This window comes from Streptopelia decaocto (assembly GCF_964273445.1).
Source record: "Streptopelia decaocto genome assembly, chromosome: 6".
Lineage (NCBI taxonomy): Eukaryota > Metazoa > Chordata > Aves > Columbiformes > Columbidae > Streptopelia > Streptopelia decaocto.
Window position 1 is genome coordinate 31,608,282 of NC_138660.1, and position 13,409 is coordinate 31,621,690.

At 40.4% G+C, this 13,409-nt stretch overlaps 1 protein-coding gene across 1 annotated transcript; it reads left to right on the forward strand.

The window, feature by feature from the left end:
- Nucleotides 1–274: 274 nt before the first annotated feature.
- Nucleotides 275–13,013, forward strand: CPO (carboxypeptidase O; the record flags this gene model as incomplete). Its single annotated transcript, XM_082055964.1, has 11 exons — nt 275–354; nt 3,262–3,337; nt 3,725–3,849; nt 6,384–6,498; nt 7,509–7,610; nt 8,356–8,460; nt 9,077–9,187; nt 9,647–9,737; nt 10,308–10,510; nt 11,433–11,517; nt 12,745–13,013. 11 exons carry the CDS (start codon nt 275–277, stop codon nt 13,011–13,013), a joined length of 1,362 nt encoding a protein of 453 aa, XP_081912090.1.
- Between the last annotated feature and the right edge of the window lie 396 nt (nt 13,014–13,409).

The following is a 13,409-nucleotide window of genomic DNA, read 5'->3' on the forward strand; positions in this document are numbered from 1 at the left end:
AGATTTGAAGGTGACATATAGAAAAATCTTCTTACCTCCTAGAAGTGCTTCAGTGAGAATGTTGCTATTTGTACTTGTTTGTGTTTTGGTGTGTGGAAGACAGTTTGGAGAATTAAGAAAAAGTAGAACTATTTTAAAGTGAAGTTAATGATTCAACGAGGGCAGGTTCACTTTCAGGATGAGTCTATTTAACTGTATGACTAAAGTGTTCAGTCCATATCTATCCTCCTCCTCTCTAGTCCTGCCCTGCTGCGGCTGGATTCTTTGAACAAAGATGTGGCGTTTTCCTGGGATCATCTTTTGGCTAGCAATGCTGATTCCTGGAAAACTCAGCTTGAAATTGCAATACGATGGGTGAGTGTGAACGGGGTATCGTGAAGTATTGTGCAGGCAGTGAAACTCCCAGGAACGGTGTAAGAATAATAATAACAATTATGAACTGGAGATAGGGTTACTAAGCTGTAGGCTTCTTAAGATTTGGAAAGAAAACATTAAGATGGGAAATGAAGAAAGAGTGAACTAGATCCAAGACAACAGAGATATAGCTGCAGTCGCAGGATGCACAGAATGCCCCTCAAATGCACCTCAGGATACTTTGCTTCCATTAGCTGAAATTTATTTGGCTTGGCCTCTTTCATAATTAACTATGAAATCAGATTCTGTAGGAATAAAATGCCTTGTCTGAGTATAAAGCAGGGGGAATGACTGAGCAAAATTCTTTCCATTAATAAAAGACAGCTGAGGTTATGTGAAAAAGATGGTCTCTCAAGAGCAACTCAGATACTGAACCCTCGTTGGAAACCTGTAGCAATAATAAAAAAAGGGCTAATGGAGTTGATCCAGACAATCTTCCTCCCAAGGTGTTCAGAGAATGAGATTATCACATTTTTTTATTACTGATTAATGATTTTAAAAAGTATGAAATGTCTATTTTTGCTCTGTAAGATGTGTTATTTGCCTTGGATAATATTTAGCCTTTAGATTTGTACCAGGGACGCAGTCAGACTCTGTCCATTTCAATGGATGGAGTTCAACAGACTCTTCGCAATGGAGTCTTTATTTTTATTTCTAATTGCTGTCCTGGACTGAACCTGTTGGGTACTTCCATGGGATTTAAAAACACAGTCAATATTAATAGTAACATTAATGTTAATATTAATATTTATTAATCGGATGGTCAGTGTGACTTTGGGTGGGCAGCACCTGCGCAAAGATGAAATGCTAGTAAAGCCACTTTTATTGTCATTTGCTCTGTTCAACAACTTTAATGAAATACGCGATCTATGAGCATCCAAAGAAATACAGCTCGTGCTGAGAACAGCCCTCTAATTTGGTAAGAAAGCTTAACGGTAGCATTTAAAAAACTGTTGTTCTCACGTGGTCACGTGGGCTGACTTTGCACTTCTCCACTGAGCACCCCAGTCCATAATCATGAACGAGTGTGTGCTTTCTAGTCTTAGTTTACTATTAAAACTGATTTGTCTCCACACTGGCTATTGTAAAAGGTTTATCAGTAAATAAGAGCTGGCCATCTGGCAGCAATCTGACTGTCTGGCATTTCTTTCATTTGGTGTAATTAAGACATAATGTCAATGAGGATAGAAAGATATTACAGGATATTGTTTCCCTTCCTGATAGACAAAGAGCAAAGCAAGCCCAGGCATTTAGAGAGAATAAACTCTGAACTGCAGCTGAGATGTTTATTCTCCTAGCAAAGATGTTTATCCTGCATCTATAAGGTTTTATTACAAAGATATCATGGCTGTTGTACCAAATCGTTAGCAATGCAAATGTAATCGTTTTGCCCCATAGATGAGGGTCCTATATGCTAACAGCACCTCTTGAACAAGTAGGAAACAGCCCATTTTAACTATCAAGTTCTACTTTTCTCTGTCAGCAAAGGTGATATTTCCAAGAGGGATGTAAAAAAAACCCAAAAAACAAAACCAAACCAAAATCCCTCTGTTTTTCAGTGGATAATGTGAATGAATAGAGAATTATATTTGTATGTATATTAAGCTGATCATTGTACATTTGTGTATGGAAGCACAAATAGATAGCAGTTGCAGTTCAGATGATGACAGCATATCACAGTGATGACCACGATGACCATGGCTTTAATAAAGAGCCATGCAAGGCTTTTGCAAAAAGAATTTCTGTTACAAAAGCTTGAAAATGCTCTTTTTTTGAACTTGTCCTGAAAAGGCTCCAAGACCCACTGAAACCAATGAAGAAGACTGTGAAGCAGCAGTTATTGGTTACTAACAAATACAAACATTTCTCAGGTTCCCCATTCTATTACATCGGTAGTGGAAAACTGCCATCTCACCTTTGAGTAATGTAATGTAGTTGTCAAAATCCACTCCTCATTGTGAAACCCTTTCATTAGAAAAGTTACACTTGGTGTCAGCCAAAGGTGATCTGAATGAAAACTGAAAAAAAAAATAAATTAGAAAGGAGTTATTTAATTGAATATACAGATTTGCTTTTTCTGCATTTCTAACCATTTAAATTTGTTCTTTGTAAACTCTCAATATTTTGTTCAGACTAAGCCTGCAGTAAATGAAAGTTTCATGAGGCCTCATGAAAATATGTACTCAGACACTGGATCTGTGTGTCTTTTCTAGAAATATAAAATGATCGATCCTGTATTAGAAATTTTTGTTTCCTGAGATTAAGTAAGAATATGTAATTCTGAAGACCATACTGTTCACTATTTGTGGAATAAATTTGATATTCTCATGGCAAGTAGTTTGAGAACATCTCAGGCTCTCAGCAATGTTCATTTATCATGGTTACCTAATGATTTTGCATGCTAAAGTAGATCAGCAAAGCACCAAGTGTATCTGGAATAATTGAATAATTTCCAAAACAGGAAGACAAAAAAAAAGTGATATCTCATCAAATAACTAGTTTATTATCTATTACCAATGATCTTGTTTTGGCCCTGGTCCTGCAAAGGCACAAACACACACCAGGGCTCATGCGAACAGTTGGCTTCAGTGAAGCTGGTGTGGTCAATAAAGAATTGCTGCTAGCAAGGAAGCAGAGTTAACATAACACTCTAACAGCAAACCCACATCATTTAGTCCTGTTCATAGCTAAAACATCACAGGAATTCATCACTCAGACATGTTTTGGTTGGAACAGAGCATGTGCTCTGTCTTCCTTCTACACAACAAAATACATCCTTTTGATTTATAAATCATGGATACTTTAACCGACATTAAAACTGATCTTATTTCTCTGCTAAATTTGCAGGGATCAGGTTTTGCATATTGTGCCAGAAACATTTCAGCAAGTCCAGCACCTTCAGCATCTTTGCAGCGCTTTACTGGTGAGTAGGAATAACTATGTGTGCCCAAAAACCAGAGTGGGCTTTTGGGCTGTAAAACAGATTTGCGTGTAACTTTGGCGAAGAATGAAGGTTAAAGTAAACTTAAAAAAGCTTTACCTATTATTTTTTTCTTAGTGTAGGGTGGAATTGTCCTTCCACTACCTGTAGGACTTCATGGCAAGAAGTTAGTTTCCTTGCACGGCTCTGTGAGGCTGCTGCTCCTTATCAGTGGTGCCTGAGTCACTGCAAACACTCCGCCTTTGCTGCATGCTCTGTGAACAGATGGTTGGAGAATGGTTAAGGGGATAATTTGAAGGGAAACTTCTTCCATTTATTGATACGCAGCTACACTATCTTGATGTTTACATTTCTTTCTTCTCTGCACAGCTGGATTTGTGGAAGCCCTGGCTGCCTGAAGACATCCAGGCTGGAGAAGACTTGCACATAAGGGTCCCAGCCCCTCTGGTGCAGGAGGTGAAAGACAGCTTAGATCAGCATATGATCTCCTACAAGTATGACCTCTAATCTCCTGATGGGAAAGGCTGGCTCTAACAATCTTCCTTGCTATCACAAAAGGACCTAGTGCTTTCCAACAAACAGTCAGCAAGTGCTGACGATAGGACATAACCTTTGTTTCAAGTGCCTCCAACGTACCTTGACCTGCCCAATGCACAGACACTTTTGATAGACAGATACACATCTTTGAGTTTTAAAAGCACATTCCTCTATGCCATGTTTATTCACCTTCCAACTAGCCTGGAATGAGAATTTAGAGCTGGGATCTGAGACAGCCTAATCTGTCTTGTGTCCTGCTGTTGCCTTCTCAGTGGCAGGGGATGGCACTCAGATGTATGGCTCAGTTTTTTCAGTCTAAAGGCAGGAAACTAAGTTTGGTACAACCACTACTTATAGGAGCATGCTTTGCTCCTGGAAAGCAGAGATGCTTGAACACAGGGTCCTCCGTACCCTGGAGAGCCCAAAGGTTTAACCAGTGTCACTGCAGAGGAGCAGTCTCTGCAGCTCTCCTTTTCCCTTCCCTGCCCTTTGTTGCCCCTCTGGTTTGCAGAAGAACGCTTTCAAAGTGAATATTCAGTGGGTTTCTTCAAAGCTGCAGTTTCCTCCCCCTATCCACCCACCTGCCAGGCTGGGGAGCATTTCCTGGTACCATCCAGCCAAACAGAGACATCCCACCCCAGGACAAAGGCAGGTCCCCACTGAGCACACAACTGAGACCCACGAGCTGCAAGAGGCCCATGGTGCTTTATCACACGCCACTAGCTGCCATGCTTCTATTAATACTTGCAACCAGAAGATCTAATCCAGTTACAGAGAGTCTTTATAAAGCCAAATGGGATTAATTAAGATCTACTCCTCACATAGTCCCATTTCCATCTGCAACTGACTTTTTCAGGTAACCAGTTGCTAGCTATCTTTCATATAAACAGTCCTGTAGTGATTCAGGACTGGTGGCAAATGGCCTATGGACATACACTGACATTTACCAATCAAAGATAAGTTAAAGGAGGATTGGTGCCACTTCAAAGCTGTTTAGAGTAAAAGTTGATCTTGATATCCTTGCCTCTTGCCTGACAAATTCTTTTCAGTAAGTGTGATGCCCTGACAACAGAGATGGAAACAGATGAGGTGGGAGCCAGTACAAACGATCTAGCATTAGGTTTAGGTATTCAGGATTTAGACCATGATCCAGAAGATATTTAACTTCTTATCTATATCAAGGCTCTCCATTTTCTGATGGTTTCAAGTTATTCTAGTAGAAATTTAAAGACTAAACTGAAGTTGGCAGCTTAATAGTTGTTATAATTGTTGTTGTTTTTCCCTTGGATTGGTACCACAACTATATCCAGCTTGCATGGGGTCCTAAAGAAAGAGGACTTAAGAGTCAAGCTAAAATTTTGGCTTTGTATTGCAAAAGGGTAGAGATAAGTATGGCGATGTAAGAGTTAAAGTTCCTATAACATACTCAAAGCAGGAACCACATTTTAGAAGGCAGCTGACATGCAAGGAAGGTAACGTGACAGTTAGGTATATGATACTAGAGACATAAATGACAAATTATAATCAGGGCATCAATATTCTGACTGTGTCAGACTCCGAGATTTCACTTCTCCAGAGCTCTGAGAAGGCATTTTGCGTGTGTGGTTTCAGTTCATGGGAATTTGCACTGCCTAAATTCTAGTTTGAAGTTCAGATGAGAATAAACATCAAAGCTCAGAGTGAAAGTCAGTTGTAACTACTCCTAAAGGATTCTTATGTGCAGTTTCCAGAAATGATGAGTGCTACCGTCAGCAGAATAGCCTATTAGCACTTCCAGTGTTTGAAATCAACCATGTTTAAGCTACCTTGGCAATTGTCTTATCGCAAGTATTTACAATGAGCACAGATTTGCAACAGTGTTACAAGGGACTGACTGCAGTGAGAAAGCACAAGGTATGATCCAAAATGCTCTGAAGCTGAGGAAAAGGTCTTATTGACTCCCACGATCAGGGAATCAGGCATGTTCTGTACTCATTTCTGAACTAATCTGTAGCTAAAAAGCAAGAAGAGCTTTTTGAAAGAAAAAGGGGGTTTGTTCCGATTTTTGCAAATTGCAACAAATACTTCTGTGAAGTCTTTGCAGACTAAAAGTGTATCCATAAAATACAATGAAACACTAAGCTTAATTTTTTTCACTTTCCCCTCCTTTTCCCAAAATGTGGCGGCTTAGAGTTTTGCCCAGAAGTGGTAAAGAAAAGAAAGATATCGAACAATTTTCTGTAGCAAATTTTCCATCTTAAATATATATATAGAGAGAGAGAGCAAAATTGTTACTTCATTGTTAAAACCCAGTGAAAATCTCAGTACTTTGAACACCGTCTTACATGAAAGTAACCATTATACTGATGGCGATGAATTTGCCAGACAGTTCACAACAGAAGCAGCTAAATCCTTTCACTCCTCGATGTAAGCAGTGGACCCACCATGATAGTTCCACACTAATTGTTAGGGATTGTTTTCTTTTCTGTCTCTCCCCTTCCCCTCCCCTCAGGGTCCTAATACCTGATGTACAGGATCTTGTGGTTCAGAGCATGGCAGGGGAGAGGAGAAGCCAAAGGCAGGTCCCAGGAGATTATGTCTACACCGAATATCATCCAATGGAAGAGGTAAAGAGGAGCCCAGCTCTGCTTGCTTGCTCTGTTACTGCTATTTTGTGAACGCCACAGCAAAACAACCCCGTGCTTGCAGAAAGCTCAGGTGAAACCAGTGGAGCTCTTTCTGGTTTTCTTCTTTGCAGGATCATTCCTTACGCTTTGACTAGAATCTTGGCCGGGTTGAACCAAACATGAATTTGCCATTGATTTTGATTAAACTCCTTGTTCCTCCCTGACCATGCATGAAGCAGCCATATTGTTTCGCAAATAATATCCTGGGGTTCAGTTGGTTGGTTTGCTACCTTTCTACTCTATTATGCTTCATCATTATCTCTAGTATTTATTCATTTAAGCCCCAGTATGTTTGCTGCTGAGCCAAATGTGAAGTGCAATGACTATTGCAGTGAGGAAGAAGAGGTGAACAGCGGGAGATCTGTAGAAAGAAGTTATTTAAGGGCAAGTTTTTGACACTTCAGGAGAGAATAATGTCATGAAGGTGGGTAGTGAAGGCTTCTTGGTGCTGTGTTTCAGAGCCCAATGGGTAAGCTGGATGAAGGCAGAACATGGTGCTGTTCTTCCTCCTTCCTGACACAGTAAAAGAGCAGAGTCAATCCTCAAGCTTACGTTGTTTGAGCTGCTGCTGAACTCAGACGTGGAAAATCAGTACTGATAGGGAAAGAGCCTGTAATACCATTTTGAAAATTTGATGGTGTAGCTCCATGGCCAGTGAAGTCAACAGAAAGATGCCCAATAGGATGGGCGTGTTGAAAGAGATCCAGACTAGAGTATCAGTGTCATACTGCCGTGATGTTATCTTTTAACACCCAGTGAGACATGACCATGTGTTTGCTCAGAGGCCAGTGAAAAGCCTTTCAAGAGCATTAAGTGATATCATGGATTGAAGTAACTATGAGGGAAACATTGCTTGTCTAAGCAAAAGAAAACGCTTTAATCTGGAAACAGAGCTGGGAAAGAGAAGGCAACTCCCACTTTGTACCAAGAATTCTCTGTGGCTATTTCAGATTTATCAATGGATGACTCAGATTCAGAACAGCAACAGGGAGCTGGTGACTCAGCACTACTTGGGCATGACAGTCGAGAATCGACCTATATACTATTTGCAGGTAAGTGAGGATCTGTCTTAAAATGAATAACATTTATCTTCACCAAAAAGTACACAGAAGACAGGATTCAGATCTTCCCTAAGACAGTGCTCATCCCAGGCCACTGAAATAACAGGAGATGGTTTCATTCCTCTACAGCACAGGAAGATTTGCCAACTTCCATATACACTATCACCATAATCTTGCTATTGCTATTATGCAAATTTATCTGAAGCCTTGTTTAGAAATACAAATCAAGCTGAAACTAGCCTGGCAACAGCTGTGTGTGAGGATAAAGAGTTTTGTTTGTTGTTTCCATTACTTTTTCCAGCAGACAATCTTTCTGCTAGGAGTATTCCACAACCTTTTTTATCAGAAGCTCTAGTAAAAAATGTAGTCTTAATAATTGGGTTAGTTATTGTCTGATCTGTTCCTACTATTGAGTAGAAATAGACTCCCCGCCTTCCTTTCTGAAAAAAAAAGGAGAATTTCCAAGTAAGAACAACCAGTCCTGTGAATGACTAATATAAATGAAAAAGAAATTGCTTTATTGACACTCCTGCTCAACAGACACTTTAAGACTCTTGCCCTGCAATACTACAGAGAAGGGCTTATTAAGAAGGAGAGCTTGTCACAATGATGTCTGCAATAATAATGATCTCAGCTCAACAGCATATCAAGGCACATCCTTTTCTTTCTGTATTACGCTCGGCTATTTTATTGTAAAGGATCAGTTTTTCAAATGATCATTTTTATGCTCTTTCAGATCAGTCAACCATCAGATAAAACCAAGAAGATCGTTTGGATGGACTGTGGGATTCATGCCAGAGAATGGATCTCTCCAGCCTTCTGCCAGTGGTTTGTGAAAGAAGTGAGTGCTCACTTTTCCACTTAGATAATTAAAATAAAATAAAATATCACTTTGGATACTTCAGTTCTCTTCTCTATTGTGGCACCAAGTATTGAGCTTTTTCTGTTTAAAATACGATTTCCAAAATGAATACCTGTGGAGACCTAAGTCCAAATCACAATTTGAGGTGAGATACAGGGTGATATTTGTTAGCACATTGTTTCTTCCACCTGAACTGATTCCCAAACCACTGAACCTGATAGCGATCTCTCCATTTCCCACAGTGGCTTTTGGATCAAGCCTCTTTGCATCACAAAGCCACAGTCCCCCTGGACTAAACCCCAAGATATGGTATAGCAATGTTCCACATGTACTGAAAGTACCTGGTGTACAGGTATGCTATCATGCAGCTTTCATACCTACAAGACTGTATCCATACAAAATATACTATAACTGGATACCCTGTCACTTCATTAATGGCAAAAGGTAGATATCTCAACATATCTGGGGATCAAGTAGATCTTGGATACCATGGTGATATCCAGGAGTGAGTGATTCACTGGTGATAGTTCTAAACAGGCTCTTTCCATCGATTACCACTAGATTTTCTGCTCATTTATGTATTTTTTCCTTTCAGATTCTTCAAAATTACAAATCTGACCCAAAGACAAGCAGATTTCTGCAGAATTGGGACCTCTATGTGTTGCCAGTCCTCAATGTTGATGGCTACATCTACTCCTGGGAAAACGTAAGGAACTAGACTGAAAATTAGATGTGCAAAGTATGCTTTGTTAATTTTAGATACAATCATACCAGTTATATTTAAACAAAGAACGGTGACAGAACCATTGCTCACACAAATCTTCTCGTGGCAGAGAAGTTTTGTTTCTTCTGGTAAATCAACAGTCACTTGAAATTACAGGCCTAAAAATTCCTAGCAAATGTCATAAGCGTTGAGAAGACAGAAGGACAAAACCCCATGATCAGTTGCTTTTGGGTGTCTCAAGATGGACTGACTTGCCTGCTAAGAGTAGATAAAATGTTCTATCATTAAGCTTTATCACTGTTGCACATAGAGTTGTCCTCCTACAATGCAAGAGTTACTCAGATGCAGAGGTCTAAAATAAAGGAGTCTTTACACCATATCATCACTAGGCCCTACGGATTATTGAGTTGTTGTTACGTATCTGAAGTTACTTCTGTTTAGGATCGCTTGTGGAGGAAAAACCGTTCTCCACATATGAATGGCACCTGCTACGGGACAGACCTGAACCGAAACTTCAATTCCTCCTGGGGCAGTAAGTTCCAAGTATTTCAGATAAGCAACACAAATGTAAAGCAAGAGTAATAACAAGTCTCTGGAATAAGACAAAGTCCTGTAAGAAAGGAATGCTCATCTTGTTGGCATCAGGACAGATGTAAAATAAAAACCTGGTTTGTAAAAATGCTAAGCCAGTGACTTTCAACTGGCATTTGTCATTGTGAGCAGAAAAATGCTGCTTATATGGCTATAGCTCTAATTCACAGCATAAGCTCTAGGCAGCAGTGTGGGAGTTAGTCACTTAATAGCCAATATTTGTGTTTGCCATGAATTTCAAGAAGTCTGCAGAGCTTCCCTGGCAGGTGGCACACTGTGGTGGTGTCAGAATGGTTTTGTTGCATCCAGGCTGTAAAAGAGTGTTAAATATTTCAGTCTTGTAGCAAATTTTAGTTGCTACCAACAGAGTAAAATGTTAAAGTGCCACTGAGCTCTCTAGTCTCCTTTCCCACATAAATACATGCTGTAACACTCCAAGGTAGATTTCCCTGTTGTCTCTGAACTGGTGTTTTATGTCTCTCCTTTGATTTGATTTTGTATTCCTCTCCAGCTATTGGTGTTTCTTATAACTGCAGCAGTCAAACCTTCTGTGGATCTGGACCAGAATCAGAGCCTGAGACAAGAGCTGTGGCTCAGTTTATTGAAAGGAAGAAGAGTGACATTTTGTGCTATTTAACAATTCACTCTTATGGACAGTACATCCTCACTCCGTATGGTTATACAACTACACCTCCAAGTAACAATGAAGAACTGGTAGGGCAAAACATTCATCTTTTATAATTGTGGAGAACAATTATAGGCGGTAGCAAGTGAGACAGTTCTATTTGCCCTCATATTCAGGGGTTTGGCTCTCAGAGTTACAGCCACTCCACGTAGTATCAGCAAGGTTTATTTATCTCAGAATTAATCCTAATCCTTCATTGTAAATCAGGGAAATTGAACTATTACAGAAAGGGTTACTGCAACGCATGGGAAGTGGAGAAGAGCAGCATGTTCCTGCAGCATACAAGAATGCACTTGCACTTTAGGACGCCAGCACATTGTACATGTGTGATTGTCATGATTTTGTCCAGAAAGGGTATTCCAAACATGGAGATTTTCATTAGGAGAATGGGAGCAAAGCAGGCAACTACTTGTTGGTTACTGCTGCCCACAGTTTCTGAGTGTTCTAATTAGAGTTCATTAACGTGTGTTTATCAACATTCCAGTAGCTGGAGCACTAGTCAAGAGCATGAGGGACTTGGGTTAGGATTTCATAGGAGTTGTTAGAAATGTCATTTAGCATCTGTGGCTCAGTTTCTGAAGATGGTGGGAAACGGAGTCTAAGCATAAAAAATGTAATAGATCCATCAGTGCTGTAGTCAGTCTCAGAACGCTATTCAGCATGGACTCTCATTCTCCAAAATACAGCCTTCTAGCTTTACAACAAAGCACATGTCTTCTTTACCTAATAGCAGGGTTATTTCAAAAATTTTAACATAATTTGCATTAAAACAAATCAACAACAATTTGCCCAAACATTGGTAATGGGTTTCTCTGAAGTCCTGAACTAGTAATATCAAAAGTTAAAGCTGATAAATGTAGAGCTGAAAGAGACAAAAATTTTGGTGAGCTCAGAATAATTGCCAAACGTGTTGGCACTGATGACAATGCTGTTCCTGTTTTGAACTTACAGATGTATGTTGCAGAGAAAGCAGCTGCTGCCCTGATGGGAAAGTACGGGACCAGCTATGAAGTAGGATCAACCTCTTTAATTTTATGTAAGTTTCTTTATGTCTCCCTTTGATTGCTCTGTTTTTCAAAGAAGAGAGTCATTCTTGTGTCACAGGCATCAGCAAGTACTGTTTTGCTGAGTTTCCTCTTTGAGTAATATTTAATGGGCTGGTTCAGTGGAACATCTAAGCAGCAGTCATTTGAATACAAGATAACACTGTATGTTACAAAGCTGACTGCAGAAAGGAAGAAAGCATTGATCTGAAGCCTTTTCCTACATGAATTCCTCACAGATCCATCACAGGGGACAGGAGGAGATTGGTGATAGATCATCCTGACCCTGCTGAAGTCAGCAGCAAAACTCCGATTTGTCTTCACTGGAGTCAAGCAAAAATTAAAATCCCAATCAGGTCTATCGTTACTCCATCAGACATTATCACATGGCAGTTGCTTGCATTTCTGTGTGAAATATGTTGGTTTCAGCCTTGTTCCCAACAGACTGGAGAGCCACATCACCAACACACCAGCACGGCTGATACCAGTTGACAGCCTTTATGTAGAGACCTAGAGGGCCCTAGAGACTGCCTGATAAACCAAATTTTTTCCCAGTAAGCAATAAGTCACGCTAGTCAATCAGAACAGTGGGTAGTTGGCTCCAGCACCCATGCAGTTTTGCATATTCACAGCGTCTGTCTGTGCCAGTCCCTGAGTCGCACAAGTCACCAATTGCATGAGTAATGCGGTGTGAGTATAATACAAGGTACCATGTCCATGTTACTGCATTTTTACAAGGTTTGTGCTTAGAATGAAAGGTAGGAAAAAAGATCCACAAAGCAGATGATCAGCGATGCATGGAGTGGCCAGGAATTTTTCAGGTTTGTCCAAAATTATGCATAAAAACAAATATACAGAGGAAATTCCAGGAAGTGTCATTGTAGGAAATGAAGCAGCAGAACAGACAAATGACCATATATCTTTTACCCCACACTTACCACAGTAAAATGCTAAAAACACAGAATCCCTGGAACTCACCCCCTTTTATTGTGCAATACCATCTTATGGAGGATTGTTTCACCTACGAAGCTCCATGGAAGACTTTTAGTATAATTAAGAAGTGCATCACCTAGAAACTCTGTTCTCCATGTCGTAGTGATAAACAGTTACTGCTTAGTTTTGCGATTCTCAATATATAATCTTGCATTAACAATAGCAAGAAGTATTTTCAAAGAACTGTGCTTAAGACATTTATCTCTCGTCTATTTTCTAATTCACAGACAGTAACTCAGGCTCCTCACGGGACTGGGCTCACGTGACTGGCATTCCTTTCTCCTACACATTTGAACTGCGAGACAATGGTACTCATGGATTTGTTCTACCCCCTGAGCAGATCCAACCTACATGTGAGGAGACTATGTTGGCTGTGACAACTATCATAGACTACATTGATCAGAAGTACTTCCCAGATGGGGCTGTGACGCTGACCTCCGGCAGCCTGGGCCTGAGCCTAAGCCTGAGTATTGTACTTACATGGGCTGTTGCTTAAAAAAGGCATAGGGAGCCCAGCAAGAGACTCCCATGCGAAGTATAATGTCCCTTTGAAAACGCAAAATTACATGAGTAGAGGAACTAAATGTCAAGTATTTCAATAAAGGCTCATCCCACAAAACACAAGCATCCACTTGTGTTTGTGATCGCTGCATTTCAGGGAAGGAGGAAAGGACTGAGATCTGTGGTGATTTCCCAAGCTTCACTTGCTGGCTCTGCAAGAAGCCAGATGAGTACACACAGGGACAGAGCACTCCCTGGGTTTTGAGCATGTTTTCAGGGGCTCACCCTGGGTCTTGCTGGCAGTAGCAGGATGCCTGTGACACTGAAATGTCCCCAAACCCCACAGAAAATCAGACAGCTTCCTTGACATCCACCTTCCTTCCCTAAACTG